Here is a 21,117-nt window from a genome sequence, read left to right on the forward strand (position 1 = left end):
CGCCACCGTGAGCATCAGTGTCCCATTTCCCAATCACAGCTCGCTAGGGCCTGTCTGGCTCAGCACTAAGGCACACAAGAGTCCCGGGAGTGTAGAGCCAGAGAGGAGCCCTCCACCCAGCACGAGTGCATGCGAGCGGAGTACTTCAGAAGCCGCAGAGAAATGGCATCCGCGACTGGCGACAGAGCTGGTAGGGTTGGTAGACCATAATGGCAGGCCAGAGACTGCTGGAGGGAAACGACAGTTGAGGGAAGCCATGAAGGGAGAGGCGAGACCACCGCAGAAAACTACCTGACTGGGTGTGAAAAGACAGGGTTGAGAGGAGAGAAAGGTGATGGCAATGATGCCATACTCACCTAATCCACTGTACTCATCTTCATCCTCTTTGCTTCGGCTCCCCCCAAGGTCACCATTCAACGACTCTCGGTGATGAGAGATCACTAGATATGGTGGAGCAGGCAGGAAGCTCCGGTGACCCCATGGCTGGCAACAAGCAGAGGGGTTTGTGCTGCTCTGTTACCCTTTGTCTGCTTGGAGGAGGGAGTAACAGCATGTCTGATGCAGCTCTGTTAGCCTCCCCCACTTAGGGATAAATGGGGAAGTTAGCTCATCCCTGATTACCAGAGGGAAAAGGGTAAAAATAAAAGCAGAAAAGACGTGCAGAGCAGGAGGTCTGCCTCCTATGGACACTAAGCTAAACCTGATATAGATCAGTGCCTGCAGGAGGGGCATAGCTGGTAGGAGGTACTAACTCTTTGCTTAGTGTCGGTTCCCAATTGCTAGAGCTATACCCAAAGGTCTTGCTGTGTCCCCCAATGACATGGACGAGAAAATGCTGTACGTCAAACCACTCTTTTACACCAAGCGGAAATGGTGCTGATTTTTGTGTGGACCCATAAAACAGAATTTGGCTACTGGTGGCCATATACAGCAAAATACGTGGATATCCCTTTAAAGAGCTTGCGATGGGGCACCCCTGAAAGGGTTTCTACATTCTTGCTGCAGCTTCCCAAGGCCGGAGTGCAGAGTATTAGGCATTTTTAACCTGTGCAGTGTGGGAGACAATACCGGTCAACTGTTTTCTGTAAGCAGGATGTTGCTTATTTGCTAATACAATGTTAACCCAGTCACAATAGATCTCCACCTTACAGCCTGCAGAACTACCGCAGAGGTAAACTGGCTGTAAAAAGGCACCAAACTGCAAAACGGTTTACTGCAAAGTCCATTAGCACTCAGACTGAGGTGCTTTTCACACAGGGGTTCCGGATGAGTCTGCGGCCCACAGTGTGAAATACATTTGCATTGGTCAGGCATGTAATATACATTTCAGGAGATCTACCAACAAGGTTGTTTAATGAATAATAAAAACCTTCAAGATGGACTGACTTGAATGGCTCGAAAACTCCGAAGATTCATCTTTTATATCATCTTGTCGTCTTTGGACAAGGCGGGCAGCTCGCTGTTTGTACAGCTGGTGCATTGCAGATTCAAGATCATTTATCAGAGGAACCTGAAAAAATACAACAACATTCGTAATACCATATCTGGGGCAGAAGGCAAGGGGGTAGCTTATTCCACGCACAATGAAGAACGTTTCTGAGAAGCGTAATGGATTAACAAAAAAAAAAGAAAACTTTCTGCCAACTAAAACAAAGCAGAAGATGGAGCAATTTTAGGAAATGGGAGATGTCAGTGGTAGCTGGAATCTAAGATTACAGGGAACACTCAATATCCCACTTAGGCTTTTCCTTGATGGCAGATCCATCAGAAGACAGGCAGTCTAAGGCTACATTCACATCACCTTTACATTCAAGGGTCCCATGCTGGCTTACATCCAAAATCCCCCGAAAAAGAGAATCAGGACAGGATCCCTGGACAAACTATATCGGCCATTACAGAAAGCTGCTGAAATGGAGATCAAGGTCTTTGTTACGGCAGCTTTACATTGGATTCAGAAATGCTGTGCCGGAAAGAACATGCTGAATCTATTGATCTTTATTTTAACAGTGGTCTATAATGGCCAATATAGCCCTTATCCAGGGGTCCCATCCTGATCCAGTTTTTTGGGTCCTCGGACATAAGTTACAATCACATCACGTTTTCCTTCTAACTCTTGGATCCTGCAGTATTCAAAGCAGTGTAGACTTTGTTCATGTGGCTGTGCCTGGTTCTGCAGCTCAGTCCCATTTATCCTAGTAGTAGCAGGCATCATAGGGACAGCACTATCAGTTACTGTGATCCAACGATTCAGATACCCACTGATCACATTTTGCTAGGCCATCAGTGCCAAAACCTAGAGAACCCATCTATACTTTGGGTGCTATTGCCTTCTATCCATCAGCTATGACTTACCTGGTGTAAGAATGGGAATCATTGCATAAGCAGATTTCTAATGACTTGCTGCTTCCAAACATCTTTATTAGACGTCTCAGAAGGAGGAAGTCACAGAATGTCATTACTGAATGCAGATGGTATAGTAGAGGATATTTCAAAATAATGCGAATAGCTTCCTACCACTCATTCTGCATTAAAACTACTACAAGTCAGATAATGCAGCATGCGCGGTTTGTGATGGAGCTAGATCAAAACTACCAATTAGAATTTCTTAAAGCATGCTTTTATAGACTAATGGCAACCCTCGGCAGCAATCGATCGGGTCTAACTGAATACTCTTTATGATGACATAAGGCCATGAGATCCATGGTCATCGGTAAACAATTACCATCAATATACATAAATATCTATGTAAACCTGTGTCAGGACCTACATTACTGCCATAGGTCTCTTTTAGGCAGAAGGGAATGACCAGGTCATCCCAACATGCATATTGCCACGTCATGCCACGTGATCTATGGTGGTATTGCGGGTCCTGGCAATGGACCCAACATTGACCATATGGGTTCCAGTAGCAATCACCGCCTCAAACGGTAAGAGGAGGCATTCTCAAGCAAACAACTTTCGATAGGAAAGGCAAACATTGATGAAGAGAACAAATATATACAATTCCATGTGCTGCATGAGCATCCATTAAAAAGATGGATTATGGGCGAAGAACATTATAGCATTTTTTGGTTTAGGCATACAAAGCAAACGATTGCATTCTTACCTTTTCACGAAAACACTCAAGCAAGTCTTGGACATACCCACGCATTTCTTGCAGAAACTGATACCGTTCCCCGTTACTGCCCGAGCACCCTTCCAATCGAACAATGGAATTAGTGGAGTCTTCAAGGCTTTTCTCGTGCTGCTCGTAAAGTTCTAGATTTGCTTTGTGCACGTCCTCCATGGCGCTGAGCCTGTATGTGGCACAAAATTACAAGTGGGTACACGGCATGGTGTCTTACAAGCACACACTCACATAGGGTAGGTGACATTCAATAGCAGCACATTAGGCATTAGCACCAGAAATAAGGTGCAAACATGACAGTCGTTTGCAAAAAAATATAAATGCTGCAGGATGTACGAGGATCCCTGGGACCTACACCCACAGCGATGGAGCAATGGACTACAAAGGGAGAGGGATTGCACTTGGTATCCTCATCCTGCTTATCCACAATGAATACCCCTTGATAAGGGAATCTAACTTCTTGTTACTATAAAGCTAAATGGATGAAGATGCAGAAGAAAAGGAAAACAAGGAAAGTCCTCAGAACTATATAGACAATATATCCCATCAACTTGGCCCTTATAAGTCATTTGGCCCTTAATCCCCAGAATCCCGCTGCAGTAACAGCTGACTGTGATGGATGCCAGCAGCACGACGATCAGCTCATTGTCATGGGACTAGTTACACAGGAAGGGGTTACCTTAAGTGGGCAACCACTTTTAAATGGAACCCATTAGGTCCCCTTAAGTCCCCTGGCTGTAAGCATTACAGTCTCATCGATTTTAGCGGTTTGTCACTTTTACTAATTTTTGTGTTCCCCTCAATAACATTGGCAAGAAACTTCCATTTCAAATTTTGCAGTGAGCAGCAGAGATTAGTCCGATTAATATTCATATATTTACTGCTCACCTGCCGTTGATTGACAGGTCTCTCTATATGCACAGTAGTACTGAGAAACATGTCAATCAGCAGCAGGCTGGGGGAAGGAGGGTATGGGTTATATATGGATATTAATGAGCCCCAGACTCCTCTCCGCAGCTTGTAAACTTTGAAACAAAGTTTTCTAAAATTCCTGAAGCTATCAGTATAAATGACAGACCCCGAATTCGGTGTGCCTGTCACTCTACTGTAATGCAAGCAGCCAGGGCACCATTAAGGACCTGACAGGTTCCCTTTAAGTTAGTTATAATTCAGGACTTACGGAAAGCTAAATGACCATTACAGAATTCATCTAGCATTTAGGCAAGTTAAACATCAGATTAGTTAACCTGCATCAAATAACATATACAGCGTCTCTCTCTCTGCAGGGGGAGGAGGCTGGAAGAGCCGGGAGCAGTGCTCTGAGCTCCCACCCCCTCTCCACTATTTGCAATGAGAGGAGGCTGAACGGGGGCAGGGCTAAGTTCTGGGAATTAGCTCCGCCCCATCCCACCTCTCCTCATTGAAAATAGTGCAGGGGGGAGGAGAGGAGGCAGGAGCTCAGAGCACTGCTCCCGGCACTTCCAGCCTCCCCCCCCTCCAGAGAGAGACGCTGTATATCGGCTGGGCGTGAAAACCCAGCCGATATACGGTCGTCTGAATGCACCCTAAAGGTCATTTATTGGCAAAATCCCTTTGAGTTTAACAACCACATCATTGTGCAATATAAAAAAAACAACAATACAGAAAAAAAATCATTTTTATAAGTCCAATCCATTATACCGGTTGGATGTACAATGAAAGTTTTGTGCAATTGGAGCTTATGAACCTGTATACCTTCTGTGAACTCAGCCATCTCTCTCCTTCTTACATACAGGGTTTCAATGTGCAACTGTCCTCAAAGTCACACTGACACAGCCCTGAGTATCTGGCACATAAGGCAATATCACTTCACTAGGCTTTAATGGTTTTCCAAGGTATTTGCTCAAATTCTTGCTTCCATCCACGTTCTTCGAAGCCGTTCATGCTTGTAACACAAGAAGCTCAGCGTCCCTGGCCCCCGTGCAACAGGAGTCAGGGACACTGAGGTAGTTCCCAAAATGGAAGGATAGTCTGCCCTACCTGTCTTTAAGCTGTTTCTTTACCAAATCAATAGTAACAGGAGTCATCTCATTACTGGGAGTTTTGTAAGTGACAGAATTATCTGGTTTCTGAGATTTAGTCTCAGTAGCTCCATAGGCGGCGTAAGTATAAGGCATGTTGTAAGCTGAACCGTAGGGTATTCCTTGGTAAGTGGTGTGGTAGAACAAATTATTTGCTTCTGCAGGCTGCGGCGCTTGAACCTGAAGATGAAGCACAAATGAAGATCCATCATATCTCAAAACAGACATCCAAATGCTTTCATGTATAGGAAAATATACTGATTTATCAAGATTATGAATACACATTATAACATGTCATGGAGCCCCAGTGAAGGCAACAGCTCATGATGCCCGGAGCTTTATTTGCAAGCCAAATGCAATTATCGGCGTTTGCAAGAGGCTGCTGCAGCATCCCCTTCATTGTTTGGTTATGTCAGTGCTCGCCATCACAGCCCATCTCATTCACTTGAGTGGGATTGCAATGTTCTGACTTGTAATAACAGGTACAGCCACAACCAAAAGTGCAGTCATGCCTGGTGACAAATGAAGGGAACTCGGTGCTCACTGGAGTGCTGCGACACCTTCAGTCAGCTGAACGGTAGAATGCCGAGGCGTCTGACCCCCACTGAACAGATATTGAGGGTACAGAGATATAGACTCAGTTACAAATACATGCCTGTGGTATGCTGATTCCCTTCCTTATCTGTTCCTGTTCCCAACGGCAGAGCTCTTCATCCTGCTCCCCTGTTGCCAGAGCGTCGTCGTCACTGCCCTCAATACCTGGCAGGAAACACAGAAACTGAGTGAAACGGGCGAGGGCGTGCGTTGTATGGCACTTAATATTCTGTGCTGTTTGAGTGAGAAGTCATGGATGTAATATTCTTCATCCTTGCTGGCTCAGTGCGCTACGTAATTATACAGCACCTACGCTATTTGTATAGCCAGACTACAACGGGCTATGCAAATAGTGTAAGGTGACGAAATGTTTGGCCCGTCAAACATCTGTCTTCATTTGGCACTGGATACATCCGTGTAGGACATACCGATTTCCTCAGCAATCTTCTGCCTTTGTGATTTCTCTCGGACTGAGAAGACAATACGACGCTTTTCGTCGTCATCATCGTCATCGCTGGCATCGTTCTCATCCTCGCGGACCAGGCGGCTTTTACCGCCATCCACGTCAATAGATGGGGCGTCTCCAAGTTCACGAGCCATTTGCCTCTTCTTCCGAGCGGCGTGGATAAAAGCTGCATCTGGAATCTCTCCTTAAAAAGTTATAAAAAGGTAGATGAGTATACAGACGTACGAGATTTGTGCAGCATATAATGTGTGTTCATGTAAAGGAGCAACAGCTCAATCACAGGAGAAGCTGTACATGACAAGTCGACAATAGTGCCGGCTAGACAGTTGATCTTGTAGTACATGGCTGCTCTTTGCCCTGACTCATATGGCAGAGACCCACATCTGTGACACCTATATGAGCCATATAGAAAGGTGCTGCCCAGAAGGCACAACGCCTTTATCAAAGGGGTTGTCCAGGAACTGAGCAAAACCACCTGTGGAAACCAGTCCTAGGATGACAGAAAGCATCTCTGACCATAATGGGAGGGGCGGAGCTGCAGGCGGAGTCTAACGTCACATTGTTCATTCTCATCAGGCTTTCCAATCAGCATAACGGGACCGAACAAAGTGGCATTAGGCTCCGCCCCTGGCTGCATTCTGCTGCCCCAAGATAGGTTTCCACAGACTGTGCGGACGGCAGCCATTTAGTTGAATTCCTGGAAATCCCTTTAATTGTATCTTTGGAATAGGAATTTGCAAATAAACACAAAATACATGGAAGGCAAATTATAAGGAGCACAAGGAAAGAGGGGAGAGCGCCCCCTCTAAGCATCACATTTTTAGTAGCTGGCTTCTGAAGCTTTTATAGAAAACCACACAAAATGTTTGATGCCAGTGGCCAATTTCTTGCCTTCAGACATTTGTATAAGTTGCTGTAGGTAAACGACTGCTGTGTTTGTACTTCTGCTTTACGTACCTGGACGTAAAACATTCAAGGAGGACAGAGAGTTGGCGAAAGAGCCGGCTTTGGGCTTCTCGTCTTCTTTTTCGCTTTCTACCTCCATCTCCTCCTCGCCCAGCTCGCTGCCAGCAGTCGCCTCTTCGTGGTTATCATCTTTAGAGGCGGCATTCCTGCCCGATTGCAGATCCCCCACTGAGGAGAAAGCAGAAACCGAGATGAAGGAAGAATAGCAGACAGATTAAGGCAAAATGCACACCCGACTTTGGGGTTCTAGGAAAGACTGGGATCTGAATAACCAAAAACCAGCAAGTCCTGGACCTGCTACATGCTGGACCCTGTTCACTAGAATGGGGTCTGTCCGACTTCCAGCACTTTACCGGACAACACAAAGCAGTGCGCTGTGCACGGGCCTCTGGCGCACATGTGAACAAAGCCGAAGGATCGTCCACATGGCAGATTTTGGTGTGGATCCACCCCAACATCCGCACCATTTCATCTGGATTTTGAAGCAGATCCGCAGATTTAACCCTTTGAATTGAAGGGACGAAGTCCACTGCCGATCCGTGTCAAAACCCGCTGTGTGTAAAAACCCCCTTACAGCAATAAACTTGGGATGGGGGATGAAAAGGGACAACTATGTCTGAGCTATAAAAGCGTACAGAGCGGTCACACCCCTTCCCCCGCTGCTCTCCTACGGATGGCAGAAGTGTGAACAGGATAGAAGCGTCTAGTTAGAATTGCAAGAATTTAAAGTGATCCTCCGGCTTTAGGGCAAAACTCTGTCCCAGAACAGGAGGTGTTGGGGTATCTTACCTGCGCTTGTTCTTCTCTGTGCGATTTCCTGGCTCTGGTTCATGTTGCCCTCCGTCCAAGATGGTTGCTGCAATTTTCTAGCTAGCTAATACACACTGTACACTGCTCTCTTGATTGGCCAGCGCTGATCATGTGAGCGGCAGTAGCCAATAAGGACGCAGGTAGAGTGCATTGGAAGTCTAACACTACCAATGCCCAATGGGGATTAGTAGTCTGAAGACTGCGTCAACCACCTTGGATGACTGATAACGGGACCTGGAGAGGGCAGATCACAACAGATGCAGGAAATATACCCCCAAGGAAAGAATTGTCCCCGAACTAGAGGGTCACTGATCAAATCCATCTTGCAGGGTCCAACATCAGCACACAGCCCTCAGCTAAATCCCACTGGTATTAGTGCATTAAGCCTCCGCGCGCCGCGGGAGAGCCACACACTGACGCTGCAGACTACTTGAGGGGACGATAGACATGGAAGACAATGTAACCATTATATCAGATCACATCAGTGATCGCCCCGCCCCCAGCACCGACACAGAATGCGAGCGGCATCTCTGGCACAGCTTGTGTGTTAATAGGAGGCCGTAGTTTGCGCTCCAGCAGCTCTGTAATCCCATAATGCCATCACTGTACTGAGGGGATATTATGGAACTGTTATGTATGCTGGACTCCAATATACTCCGCTTTTATTTTGATGGCGACTTACCAAGCATTTTTTTAAACTATAGGACCAAATGTTAAATCACTAGAAGCAGGCGGTCCTCAGCCCGGCGGTCCGGCCCTGCAGCCCGGCGGTCCGGCCCTGCAGCCCGGCGGTCCGGCCCTGCAGCCCGGCGGTCCGGCCCTGCAGCCCGGCGGTCCGGCCCTGCAGCCCAGCGGTCCGGCCCTGCAGCCCAGCGGTCCGGCCCTGCAGCCCAGCGGTCCTCTTAGTCTTTGTTGCAGAATGGATACAGCGAGCCGTTCTCCTGGAATCATGGCTGCAGGCATCTGAGCGGTAACGCCAGGAGAGCATGTGACTGCCGCGGCGATCGGGTAACATCAGTTCTACAACAGTGACCAAAAGGACAACGGGGCTGCGGCGCAGGTTCACTGATGCGGACAGGGAACTACCCCTCTACCCCTGCTTGTTATTTTAACACACTTGGATCTAAAAAATTTTTTTTTAAATCGTCCGGCAATCAGACAACCCCTTTAACCATTTCAGGACCAGAGATTTTTTTTTATCCCCGCCTTCCAAGGGCGAACTTTTTCATTTTCCATTGACATGGCTTTATGAGGGTTTATTTTTTATGGTACCATTTAAAAAGTGTTAGGTTTTTCCTTCCATTAAGTTAGGAGTAATTTTAAAAAAATGCAATTGCGCCATTTTTCGTGGGTTTAGTCCTGGGAACCTTAAGTAGGCTCTGGGCTGCCATACTGGCCTATCAGCACCTCTTGAGTCAGTTTCGGAGGGGTGCTAGAAAGAGTCCCCCCCTCCTGCTGACTGTTTAGACACGAGGGTCAGCTTTGACTGCGGCATCCAAACAGCGGCAGCCAACTCTGACCAGCGGCAGCCAACTCTGACCAGCGGCAGCCAACTCTGACCAGCGGCAGCCAACTCTGACCAGCGGCAGCCAACTCTGACCAGCGGCAGCCAACTCTGACCAGCGGCAGCCAACTCTGACCAGCGGCAGCCAACTCTGACCAGCGGCAGCCAACTCTGACCAGCGGCAGCCAACTCTGACCAGCGGCAGCCAACTCTGACCAGCGGCAGCCAACTCTGACCAGCGGCAGTCAACAGCCGCCAAATATGCAGTGGGCTCGGCGCCCCCCCCCCCCCCCCCACACACACTTCCCAACCGCAGGACGTTTATAAGGATTTGGCGGGACTGAAGTCGTACATAATGAATTTCTTTATGGATATATAAACACATCAGTAAACAACCCCCCCCCCCCCCACACACACACACCCTCCCCTCCCCCGCTCGCTCCCCTCACCATCTATTGTGAAGTTCATGTCAGATCTGGGCCGGAACTTTTCCAGGTCTTCTTTATATTCCTTCTTAAGTAGTTTCACAATTTTCTTGCTGTGATTTGATTTCTTCACTTTAAACACCTCGGTATCTACTGAAAGAGAGAATATATATATATATATACACACATGACATTCCTGTGACCAGTCAGTAGAGCAGCCTCCGCTGACCCCATGGAGCCACAATGGCAACCGGAAACGCTGCGGCCGGACAACGGGGATCCTTACGGTATCTGCCCAACGCAGGCGAGGGGGTTATAATCACATTCACTCATGTGGGAAAGCCACGGATTGTCACAGCGCTTCATTCATCGCGCTTCATTCATCGCCTTCATTCATCGCCTTCATTCAAACATTTTAAAACGTTGGTTAAACAAAAACAAACAAACCTGCGCAGGACCGTGGGAGTCGCGGGCAGCCAGCAGAGCGTATGGCTGCAAAATGCTGCAGAGAGACCGCGGCGCTGTGCGCCTGCGGCCGCGAGCCCCGGAGCGGCCGGCGGGGAAAAGGACGCCACAAAAAGGAAGAAACCAAACAACTAGAACAAGGCAGACTGCGGCCGCCCGCACACCGGCGCTTCGTACCGCAGTCGTTGGGGTCGGGGTTCATCATACAGGTCTTTAAAAAAATATTTCCAAAGTTTTAGGGCTCCTCAACCCTCTTGTGAAAATCGCGGCAAAATCGTGACTTTTCCCCCCGTGATTTTTTAGCGTCAGATTTGCCGTTTCCATCGCTGCCACTTGCGGTTTTCTGACGTGATTTTGCCACAATTTTTTAGCGCAAGTTCCCGCGATGCGATAAAAAGGAGGCTCCATAGGGAAACGGGGGAGGTGAAAAAGACGCAGAAAGATCGGGCGTGCTGCGATTTTTTTTCTTGCAACATCACATTAGTGAAAATGTCGCAAATGTGAAGGAAACCATTGAAAATCGCTGGTTTTATAATTCTGCGCTTTCACTCCGTCTCGCAGCGCTCAAAGGTCATGTGATTTTATGTGAAGGCGCCCTTATTGTTTTATATAGACATGCTGAGTCGCGCCATTTCCGGCAGAGAACGTCAATACACTTCAGAATCTGAAACATGTTTGTGTTTAAGGCCCAGCGCACACGGGCAGAAACTCCACGGATTTCCTATTTCTGCGCGAGCCTCGCAGAGCCGCCCGTCAGCGGTGACGTTTCTGTGGGGGTCTCTGCGAGGTTCGCACACAAATAGGACATAGCGCCATGTAAACACCGCGCCAGCTTTCACGCGGTTAAATCGCGGCTGTTGGCATAGGATCACATTAACTAATACAACCCTCCGACAGCGGGCACGGGCGCAAACTCTGCAGGGAATCCCTCCGTGGGCATTAAAAATCCACGACAAGTCAGAACATTCCGTGTGAACCCGCTGATAGAAGCTGCCATTGGTTTAAACGAGATTTTCACGCTCTATTTTGCTGCGTTTTCAAGCTTTTTAGCGCGTCACAATGACGGGGAGCGTCAAACACCGCAGCTGGGGGCAGGAACCTGCGTCCGAAAACGGCGGCAAAATCGTGGCATTTTGCCGACAATGTGTGTGAGAGCGGCCTAATGTGTTCCAGAACTCCTCCTGCCCGGCAGCAGGGGGCGCTCTCTCACCGGCGGTTTTCCCCACACAATACGCCGTAATAAACGTTACATTATTTGGCGCCTCTCGCACACAACGTGCGCAAAACAACACGGTTTAACTTGGCGCATATTAGACACGCCAGGACTGTGTTTGGGAATTGGCAGCACACGATGCACGGCGTACCGCTGCCCGCGATGGAGATACGCCGCAGAAACCGCTCGTGTGACAGCGGCCGACATCTGGGAGCGCAAAACATGCCGCATCAAAACCACAAATGCTGCATTTCTGAAAAAAGGGGGTGAAACAACCCCAAAACATCCCGATCCCCACAATGAGGGTCCCGCGGCCCCCCAGGCAGAGAGGATTGTGCGTATACTGGGCCGGAGTAGAACTAATCCACGGGATGATGTGTGGGGGTCCAACCGCCAATCTGCAGCGGGCTCAGGACCCTCCCCCGGTCGCCGCGGCCGGCGGCTCAGGACCCTCCCCCGGTCGCCGCGGCCGGCGGCTCAGGACCCTCCCCCGGTCGCCGCGGCCGGCGGCTCAGGACCCTCCCCCGGTCGCCGTGGCCGGCGGCTCAGGACCCTCCCCCGGTTGCCGTGGCCAGCGGCTCAGGACCCTCCCCCGGTCACTATGGCTGACAGCTCTGCAATCCTTTTGGTTGCTATGGGCGACCGCTGACTTCCCGGTTGCTAGGGGTAACGGCTCCCTCACGGCGGTTACATTTCTATGCCGCTCACCTTCCTCCTCGTCCTGGAAGCTGAGCAGGCTGGCCGCCTTGGGGGCCCCGGGCTCTCTGGCCACCCTCCGCGCCTTGTTGCCCTGAAGGCCGCCATCCTGCAGGAAGAGGCCGGGGATGGCGGGCGGCTCGGCGGAGACGCTCTCCGGCGGCTCCACCACCATGGGCAGCTCATGTTCCCGCTGCTCCTCCTCCTCGGAGTCGTTTCTTTTCCTCACATTCACTCTCCGCACCTTCCGGAACATGGCGGACACCGAGCGGCGCTCAGCAGCACTGCGGCCGGGATCTGCCCGCCCAAAGCGCTACCGCCGCAGCGCCGAGGAACAGTCACAGCGACCCCTGCCGCCAGGCGGTGTCAGCAGCACTGCGGCCCAGGAGCTGCCCACCTAAACCGCCACAGCGACCCCTGCCGCCCGGCGGTGTCAGCAGCAGGAAGATGGCCGAGAGAGAAGGGGACACCTAGCGGTCAGGAGAGGGGATGGACGAGACACCAGGCTGGGAGGTAATAGCGGCATCTAGCGAGAGGTGCTGGTATTACAGCGGTCTCAATCAGACAGAGGAGCTAATTGATGCTTCGCTATTAGCTGCTTTTGGTGTTGCGTCTGGTATTTCTGTGTATTCCGTGCTTATCACTGTCCGGTCAGTTCTGTGTGTTTGTGTGACTATGGGATATTTGTAATGACAAAGATGTTATTCGGCGCTCCATTGGTCATGTGACCCATTCTTAGCTGCTCTCTGCGGCTCGTTACACGCTAAGAGCAAAATGTGATCGTCCCCAGCAAGAGAAACCAAGTAATCCTGTAGATATGAGACCTTGTAATGGCTAACAAAAATACATGATGTTATAGCGAGATTTCCAACCAACGGAGGGTTCTTCTTTAGGCTTAAATGAAGTAGACCTGAAAAGGTATATATATATATACACACATACTGATGACAAGGCACAGACACGATGTGATTGGTTCATACTTAAAATAATAGTCACCAATAAGGGAGTGAAGGTTTTATGGTCCCTGAATTAGTGTTGGGGGGTCACCAGGCCAGAAGTCGTATCTGTGCTATAGATGTCCCACACCTCCCACTCACGCATGAATCCTCATGAAGAATTTAACCCTGTATTGAAAGTGTTAAAAGTTGTTATAAATGTATATTCCCAAATTCTTCTATGGCTTTGTGACTTGAAACCGCTCTTCAGTATCATAACTCTCATATCTTCTATGTTGTGTCCGTGACTAGAGCAATGCTCGGCCGCAGGTAATTCTGTCTTTCTCTAATCGTGTGGCGATGAGATCTCATCCTCGCTTTCAATTTCTGTCCTGTTTCTCCGACATAAAGGCCAACAGGACATTTACTACACAGGACCAGGTACACAACTTCGGACATTGAACAATAATGGGATCTTATAGTCCTGCTGTGTGTTGTGGTTATGTATCCTGTCTGCGGTCCGTACATGTCAGCAGGTCTTACAGCTCCTTACATTACAGGGATCTTATAGTTCTGCTGTGTGTTGAGGTTATGTATCCTGTCGGCGGTCCGTACATGTCAGCAGGTCTTACAGCTCCTTACATTACAGGGATCTTATAGTCCTGCTGTGTGTTGAGGTTATGTATCCTGTCTGCGGTCCGTACATGTCAGCAGGTCTTACAGCTCCTTACATTACAGGGATCTTATAGTCCTGCTGTGTGTTGGGGTTATGTATCCTGTCCGCGGTCCGTACATGTCAGCAGGTCTTACAGCTCCTTACATTACAGGGATCTTATAGTCCTGCTGTGTGTTGGGGATTTGTATCCTGTCCGCGGTCCGTACATGTCAGCAGGTCTTACAGCTCCTTACATTACAGGGATCTTATAGTCCTGCTGTGTGTTGGGGTTATGTATCCTGTCTGCGGTCCGTACATGTCAGCAGGTCTTACAGCTCCTTACATTACAGGGATCTTATAGTCCTGCTGTGTGTTGGGGTTATGTATCCTGTCCGCGGTCCGTATATGTCAGCAGGTCTTACAGCTCCTTACATTACAGGGATCTTATAGTCCTGCTGTGTATTGGGGTTATGTATCCTGTCGGCGGTCCGTACATGTCAGCAGGTCTTACAGCTCCTTACATTACAGGGATCTTATAGTCCTGCTGTGTATTGGGGATCCGTATCCTGTCTGCGGTCCGTACATGTCAGCAGGTCTTACAGCTCCTTACATTACAGGGATCTTATAGTCCTGCTGTGTATTGGGGTTATGTATCCTGTCGGCGGTCCGTACATGCCAGCAGGTCTTACAGCTCCTTACATTACAGGGATCTTATAGTCCTGCTGTGTGTTGGGGTTATGTATCCTGTCTGCGGTCCGTACATGTCAGCAGGTCTTACAGCTCCTTACATTACAGGGATCTTATAGTCCTGCTGTGTGTTGGGGTTATGTATCCTGTCTGCGGTCCGTACATGTCAGCAGGTCTTACAGCTCCTTACATTACAGGGATCTTATAGTCCTGCTGTGTGTATATATGTATCCTGTCCGCGGTCCATACATGTCAGCAAGTCTTACAGCTCCCTACATTACAGGGATCTTATAGTCCTGCTGTGTGTTGGGGATCTGTATCCTGTCCGCGGTCCGTACATGTCAGCAGGGCTTCCAGCTCCTTACATTACAGGGATCTTATAGTCCTGCTGTGTGTTGGGGTTATGTATCCTGTCTGTGGTCCGTACATGTCAACAGGTCTTACAGCTCCTTACATTACAGGATCTTATAGTCCCATTATGTGTTGGGGATCCGTATCCTGTCTGCGGTCCGTACATGTCAGCAGGTCTTACAGCTCCTTACATTACAGGGATCTTATAGTCCTGCTGTGTGTTGGGGTTATGTATCCTGTCTGTGGTCCGTACATGTCAGCAGGTCTTACAGCTCCTTACATTACAGGGATAAGTTCCTTTTTGTGTGTCGGAGGACAATGCACTCCTGATTATAAAGCTCCTCAGACTTGGAGGTTGCCTGTAACACAGAAGCGGAGGGTCCGGGAATAGGGTGGTCAGACGGTCATCCTTGTGTATCAGTGTCTATTTAAAGATGCTTGTGTTTCTGTTGCAGTATTCCTTTAAGTGTAAACCAATCACATCATGTCTGTGCCTTGTCATCAGTATGTGTGTATATATATATATATATATGCATGCCTCTTTGGATCTACTTCATTTAATCCTGAAGAAGAGCCCTGCGTTGGTTCGGAAGCTGCTATAACATCATGTATTTTTGTTGGCCATTAAAAGCTATCATATCTACAAGATTACTTGGTTTCTCTCACTGAGAACAATCACACTTTGCTCTACTGGAGACACCCCACCAAACCTTTTTCATTTTAACTAATGGAGGATACAGAATGTTCTGTACACAAATGGAACTGAAAAATCGTCTGAAGATATCGGCACAACTGGACAGCGTCATTTTCTTTTTACCCAGATGCAAGAAGGAACATTTAATTCCCCAGGGACTTTGCCTGAAGAATCCCATTCTGCACACCTATAATGCCCCTTATGTACAATGTCTTTGTTACAGGACTTCTGAGAGATTGCGGGACCACCTTATCCACATCTTCTACAGCAGGCCTATACCTAAACACGATCAGGAACACCCAACTTCAACACCTTGAGGCCAATGGGGTTGCCTCTGACGCAGTGCTACAACTCACAAGATTCATCCTCACACACAATTATTTCTCCTTTGGCAAAGAGATATTCCTGCAACTCACCAGAACTGCCATGGGCAGTAAAATGGCACCACAATATGCCAACCTCTTCATGGCAAAACTGGAGAGTGACTTTCTGGCCTCCTGCCCCAACAAACCATTGGCCTACTTCTGCTACACTGATGACATCATAATCATCTGGACTAACACCGAACAAAAACTAGTAAAATTTCATGAGAGATTCAATGCATTCCACTCAACCATAAACCTGACATTAAACTACTCGTATACAGAGATTAACTTTTTGAACACCACCATAAAAATTTCAAAAAACTCAATATAGACATCCCTATACCGAAAACTGATTGATCGGCCCACATACCTCAGATGGAACAGTTACCATCCTAAACACATCAACAAGTCCATCGTCTACAGCCAGGCCATCAGATACAACCGGATCTGCTCCAACCCAACAGACAGAGAGGAACATTTACACAATCTCAAAAAGACATTTTTAAATCAGGGCTACCATCCCACCTCAATGGATGACCAAATCACCAGAGCCACCAGGATACCCAGGAATCACCAGAGCCACCAGGGTACCCAGGAATCACCAAAGCCACCAGGATACCCAGGAATCACCAGAGCCACCAGGATACCCAGGAATCACCAGAGCCACCAGGATACCCAGGAATCACCAGAGCCACCAGGGTACCCAGAAATCACCAGAGCCACCAGGGTACTCAGAAATCACCGGAGCCACCAGGATACCCAGAAATCACCAGAGCCACCACAGTACCCCGAAATCACCAGCTTTCACGCACGATTCATTCCTCGCTTGATTCTAGTTTTCTAGAATTGAGCGATGAACTCTTATCAGCGGTGCAGGCTGTTATCACAGTCGACAGCGCTGTAAGCGCGGAGAACAATGCAGTTGTTTGCTTATGCAGAACAGCTGTATTGTTCGCTGAGTGATAGTGGCGGTATCCCTGTTACGTGTGCTGTTGGGATCTGTAGTTCTAAGCTTCCTACCAGCACAGCCCTCACAGGGTTAATTGATTGAGCTGGCTGGGTGTGGTACTTCCTGCTAGCCAATCTCCTGGGTCTGTGCTCGCATATGGGCCTAGCTCCTGGTCGGTCTCTGTCTGGTGTTCAGGGTGAGCAGTTATGAATCCTTGTCTGTTGAAGCTTTGTGTGTGATCTGTGTCTTGCTTTTTAATGTTCGTTTGTTCATTTATATTCTGTCAGTTTTGTGTCAGCTTGCTGTGTGACCTGCTATCTGTGTCCTGTCCTGTTGCAGCGTTCTGTGTGAACTCTTCTCCGGTTCTGCTGGACTCCTGGTTAGTGTAGGGACTAGCAGTATAACCAGGAGCTGTGAAGTGGCCCGCTAGCTTCCACGTTTTGTACAAAATGTCAACTAATACCTGGTATTTATATTCAGCTTATCATCTGCTACTAGTGTTTGCAATATGGCTGCTGTATGCTGTGTATTCTGGCTCTGTGTGTCCTGTTGTTCAGTCCCTGTCATGTGGCATGTGAATGCATCCTGTTCTGGTGTGTGGCTCCTAGGATCAGCTAGGGCCAGATCAGAAGACCGCTGGGCTGCCCTTATTGGGGCAATGTCCCCGCTTAGGTAGGACCATGTCATCCTCCCGGTAGCACAGGGTCAGTTTCCCAGAAACCCGTGTGTGTACCCAGTCCTCTTTGGTCGCAATCGTATGGGCCCCGTGCTTAGTTTGCCCACACGATCGTAACAGTCCCGCTCTACCCGCATAGCTCTTTAGTAGCTACTTAGCTACTATAGAGTATGCAAAGATGATCTCTCAAAACTGTCACTCAAACTGTCGTTTGAGCGATTTTTGAGTGATCATCTGTCAGTGTAAATGGGGTCTTAGTCTACTGTAAGTCCTGGGGGTATCAGAGTATTGGGTGACACTGTTAGCGCCCAGGAAAGGTACCTGCTAAAGGTAAAACTGAGTCCTGCCATTTAGTGAACAGCTGGAGTTACATGAAGGTGGAGGGGGTCATACACATGTGGGCTTTGTTTTTGACTGAGGAAGGAGTCAGTCCGGGTACAAAACGCGTTGTCACAAGAAATAAAAGGACTTTAAATGGCAACTCTGCTTGATAACCATTAATGACAGAATCATAAAGGCTCTACTTTTTACTGTATTACAAATAATTGCAAAAAACGTCCCAAGCAAACTGCTAACTTGGCAAGAGCATCTTAAGTAGACGCAGTAAATGAAAAATGCTGAAAAATGTTGTGCCTTCAGCATAACCATCATAGACGAGTACAAAATGTGAAGCATCCACTATATTGCACTTTGTGTAGAACAATCCTGAACAGGAACCGCTTCTTTTACTTGCATGCTGTCCGCCTGTACGTCACTGCGCAAATGTGTCTATGGATGCTACGGCCTGACAGTCTTGTAGATGTGCTGGTGCATGTGATGGGCACTGGTGCATCTTGTCTCCACCAGAAAAATGGCTGGAGACCTGGAAGGTATAGGGTACGCCCACAGCTTCTAATTGGCTGGACTCCTGTCTCAGCTGGCTGCTTTCTCTGCTGTCGTCCTTATGGCATGTAAGCTCCCTGATGCCCTCCTTTCTCTGCTGCAAGTGGCATTGTCGGCCTTCTGCCATGTAAGCTCCCCGTGGGGCTCCTTTGGCCGCTGCTAACCCCATTTTTGCTAACATCGTGGTCATCGGGGCCACGCGCCGGGCTGCCATCTCAGCTCCACTACAAAGCCTATCCGCACGGAAGAGGCAGCACAGCAGGGTCCTGACCAGCGGCGTTATGAGCCAGGAGGCAGCAGAGCGCCGCACGGAGGAGTGACAGCAACCGGCGGCTCCATCCATGCAGCCATGTGAGAGGATGGCCGGCTTCAGCTGGGACGGAAGACGGCATTACAGATTGCAGCACACATGGGAGGCTGCCGCCGGGGAGGGTCACAGCACCGGAGGCAACAGGGGAGAAGGGAGACCTCCGGGGAGAGTTGCAGCCGGCAAGGGAATAATGGGAGACCGTCAGGGCAGGTCCCAGGGGGGTGGTGAGCGGAGATGGTACCCTGGCATGGGGAAGAGGAAAGGGTCGCCAGGAACGGAGATGGGATGCCGCAGCTGGAAACTGTGAAACAGCAGGCACTAGGAGCGGAGATTGTAGTCCGGTGGGGGAGCGTACATGCCAGAGGGGTGTGTACAGCTGTCAGCCTGGACCTTCCCTACTACTGTCCGCGGCCAACCCATGTCTACACCCCTAGTTCCGGTGGAAACAAGTTGCACCAGTACCCATATATATATGTCGTTGTGCCCTCCACTGTCTTAATGTAAGAGGTGCACAGTGCAGATGGGTTTGTAAGTAATGGGCACTCATTGTAGTTTGCAGTGTTATGCACAATGTCTGTTATGTTCTGGCATTTTTGCTGTTTACAGGTACGTTCACACGTAGCAAAATTGGTGCAGATTTTCTGCAGCAAAATCCATGTCAAATTCCACACCAACAAAGCAGCATCAGAATCTGCACCACGGGGGTTTATTTTGACATGGTTTTTGGTGTGGATCTGCAGCAGAATTTATCCCATCAATTGAAAGGGTGAAATCTTCTGCAGATTCACATAAAAAACTGCATCAAAATCCACACCAAAATTAGCATTGTGTGAACGTACCTTACAATTGTATTACTATTTGTTGTATTACTGCATCCTCTAGTGCTCTTGTAATGTAACTGTTTTAAGTCTCCCCATAGAGTGTAATGGTCTAGGCTGTAATTGGCTGCAATGAGTCACATGGGTTTTGAGGACGTCTGGGGTACTCAGGCACCATAGAGAGCTGCACTGGCTCTAGGTGTGGCGTAGATCCCGCCAGAAGTTGTTGAAGTATAAGGTTCACATTATGGATTTGAAATCATCTCCCATTACATTATGAGCAATTCCAAAGTCGGCAGCCAGCCAATAGCAACCATTACAGGATGATTTGGGCTTGGTGAAAGAAATGAAGCTGGTGATCGCCTGGTACAGTTCTGCCAAGAAAATCGGCTCAGGATAACAAACACATGGTTTATGCAACCCAAACGCCGACTGTACACGTGGACACCTCCAATAGCCTCCATTGAAATCAGATTGATTACATTCTGTGTCATCATTGTTGGTGAAGTTCAGTCATTGCAATGAAAACCTTTCCTGGCGCCGGCTGCGACTCTGATCACGAACTCCTTGCAGCTAAGATCACATTCCGTAGTATTAAGAGGCGCTCCACTGAGAAAATCCAACACCTCTAAAATCCCCCAATTATACACTATTGGGGTCGCAAACTGATTCTAACTGCTTGACACATCAGAGACGCATCCAGAGGAACTATGGCGCGATATACAGTCCAGAGTTATGGAAACAGCCAGTAAGCATCTCGCCTATAAGAAGCAGGAAAAACTGCGCTATTGGTTGTCCGAGCAAACCCTCAGAATAGCCGATAACAGAAGAGCAGCAAGGTGGCCGGCAACAAAGACGAAGTTCGGCAACTAGATGCTGATTTTACACGAGCGGCAAGGAAAGACCAGGAAATGGACTGGAATGAGAATTGCAAACAACTCAAAGTGAAAGCCATGGAAGGCCATATCCAAGGCCATGATAGCCCGAAAACCTTTCATGGCACGGCAATAGCACAATCAAAGGCAAAAATGGGAAGGAACTGAATGGCCAAATAAGGATCAAGGATAGCTGTGGGAAATACTCAGAGGAACTATATGCCTGTAACCACATACCTGGACCATTGCACAAGGTCGAGCCGGTGGACTTGGAGCCTCCATTATGGAGTCAGAAGTCGTGTGGCAATGAAACAACTAGCCAAAAATAAAGCACCAGGCATAGATAACATACCGGCAGAGCTAGTGCTGCCAGTACCAGTGAAAACCATCACAGCGCTGTGCCAGGCAGTCTGGGCATCCACACAATGGCCACAGGACTGCAAAGATCTGTCTTCATCCCAATACCAAAGAAGGGTGACTCTAACTACCAAACCATAGCCCTGATTCCGCATGCAAGCAAGATCCTTTTCAAAATCATACAGGAAAGACTAAGATCAGTAGTCAAAGCGGCGCTCCTTGATGTGCAGGCAGAAT

General features: G+C 48.6%; 1 protein-coding gene across 2 annotated transcripts in view; it reads right to left on the bottom strand.

Annotated features, from left to right (window-relative positions):
• The window catches only part of PAXBP1 (PAX3 and PAX7 binding protein 1), a 32,113-nt gene extending 19,465 nt beyond the window's left edge, over window positions 1–12,648 (bottom strand). The window contains exons 1-8 of one of the 2 annotated variants that reach the window (XM_066599082.1): window positions 12,339–12,648; window positions 9,977–10,102; window positions 7,205–7,381; window positions 6,210–6,431; window positions 5,843–5,946; window positions 5,147–5,367; window positions 3,107–3,296; window positions 1,387–1,510 (exon numbers count right to left, since the gene is read on the bottom strand). In XM_066599082.1, coding sequence (XP_066455179.1) covers window positions 1,387–1,510; window positions 3,107–3,296; window positions 5,147–5,367; window positions 5,843–5,946; window positions 6,210–6,431; window positions 7,205–7,381; window positions 9,977–10,102; window positions 12,339–12,582 — 1,408 coding nt within the window. In that variant the 5' untranslated portion in view covers window positions 12,583–12,648. Of the gene's footprint in view, window positions 1–1,386; window positions 1,511–3,106; window positions 3,297–5,146; window positions 5,368–5,842; window positions 5,947–6,209; window positions 6,432–7,204; window positions 7,382–9,976; window positions 10,106–12,338 lie in introns of both variants that reach the window. The other variant, XM_066599081.1, reaches the window with a different exon arrangement.
• Window positions 12,649–21,117: the final 8,469 nt, after the last annotated feature.

The sequence above is a fragment of the Eleutherodactylus coqui genome, chromosome 4 (genome assembly GCF_035609145.1).
Source record: "Eleutherodactylus coqui strain aEleCoq1 chromosome 4, aEleCoq1.hap1, whole genome shotgun sequence".
Lineage (NCBI taxonomy): Eukaryota > Metazoa > Chordata > Amphibia > Anura > Eleutherodactylidae > Eleutherodactylus > Eleutherodactylus coqui.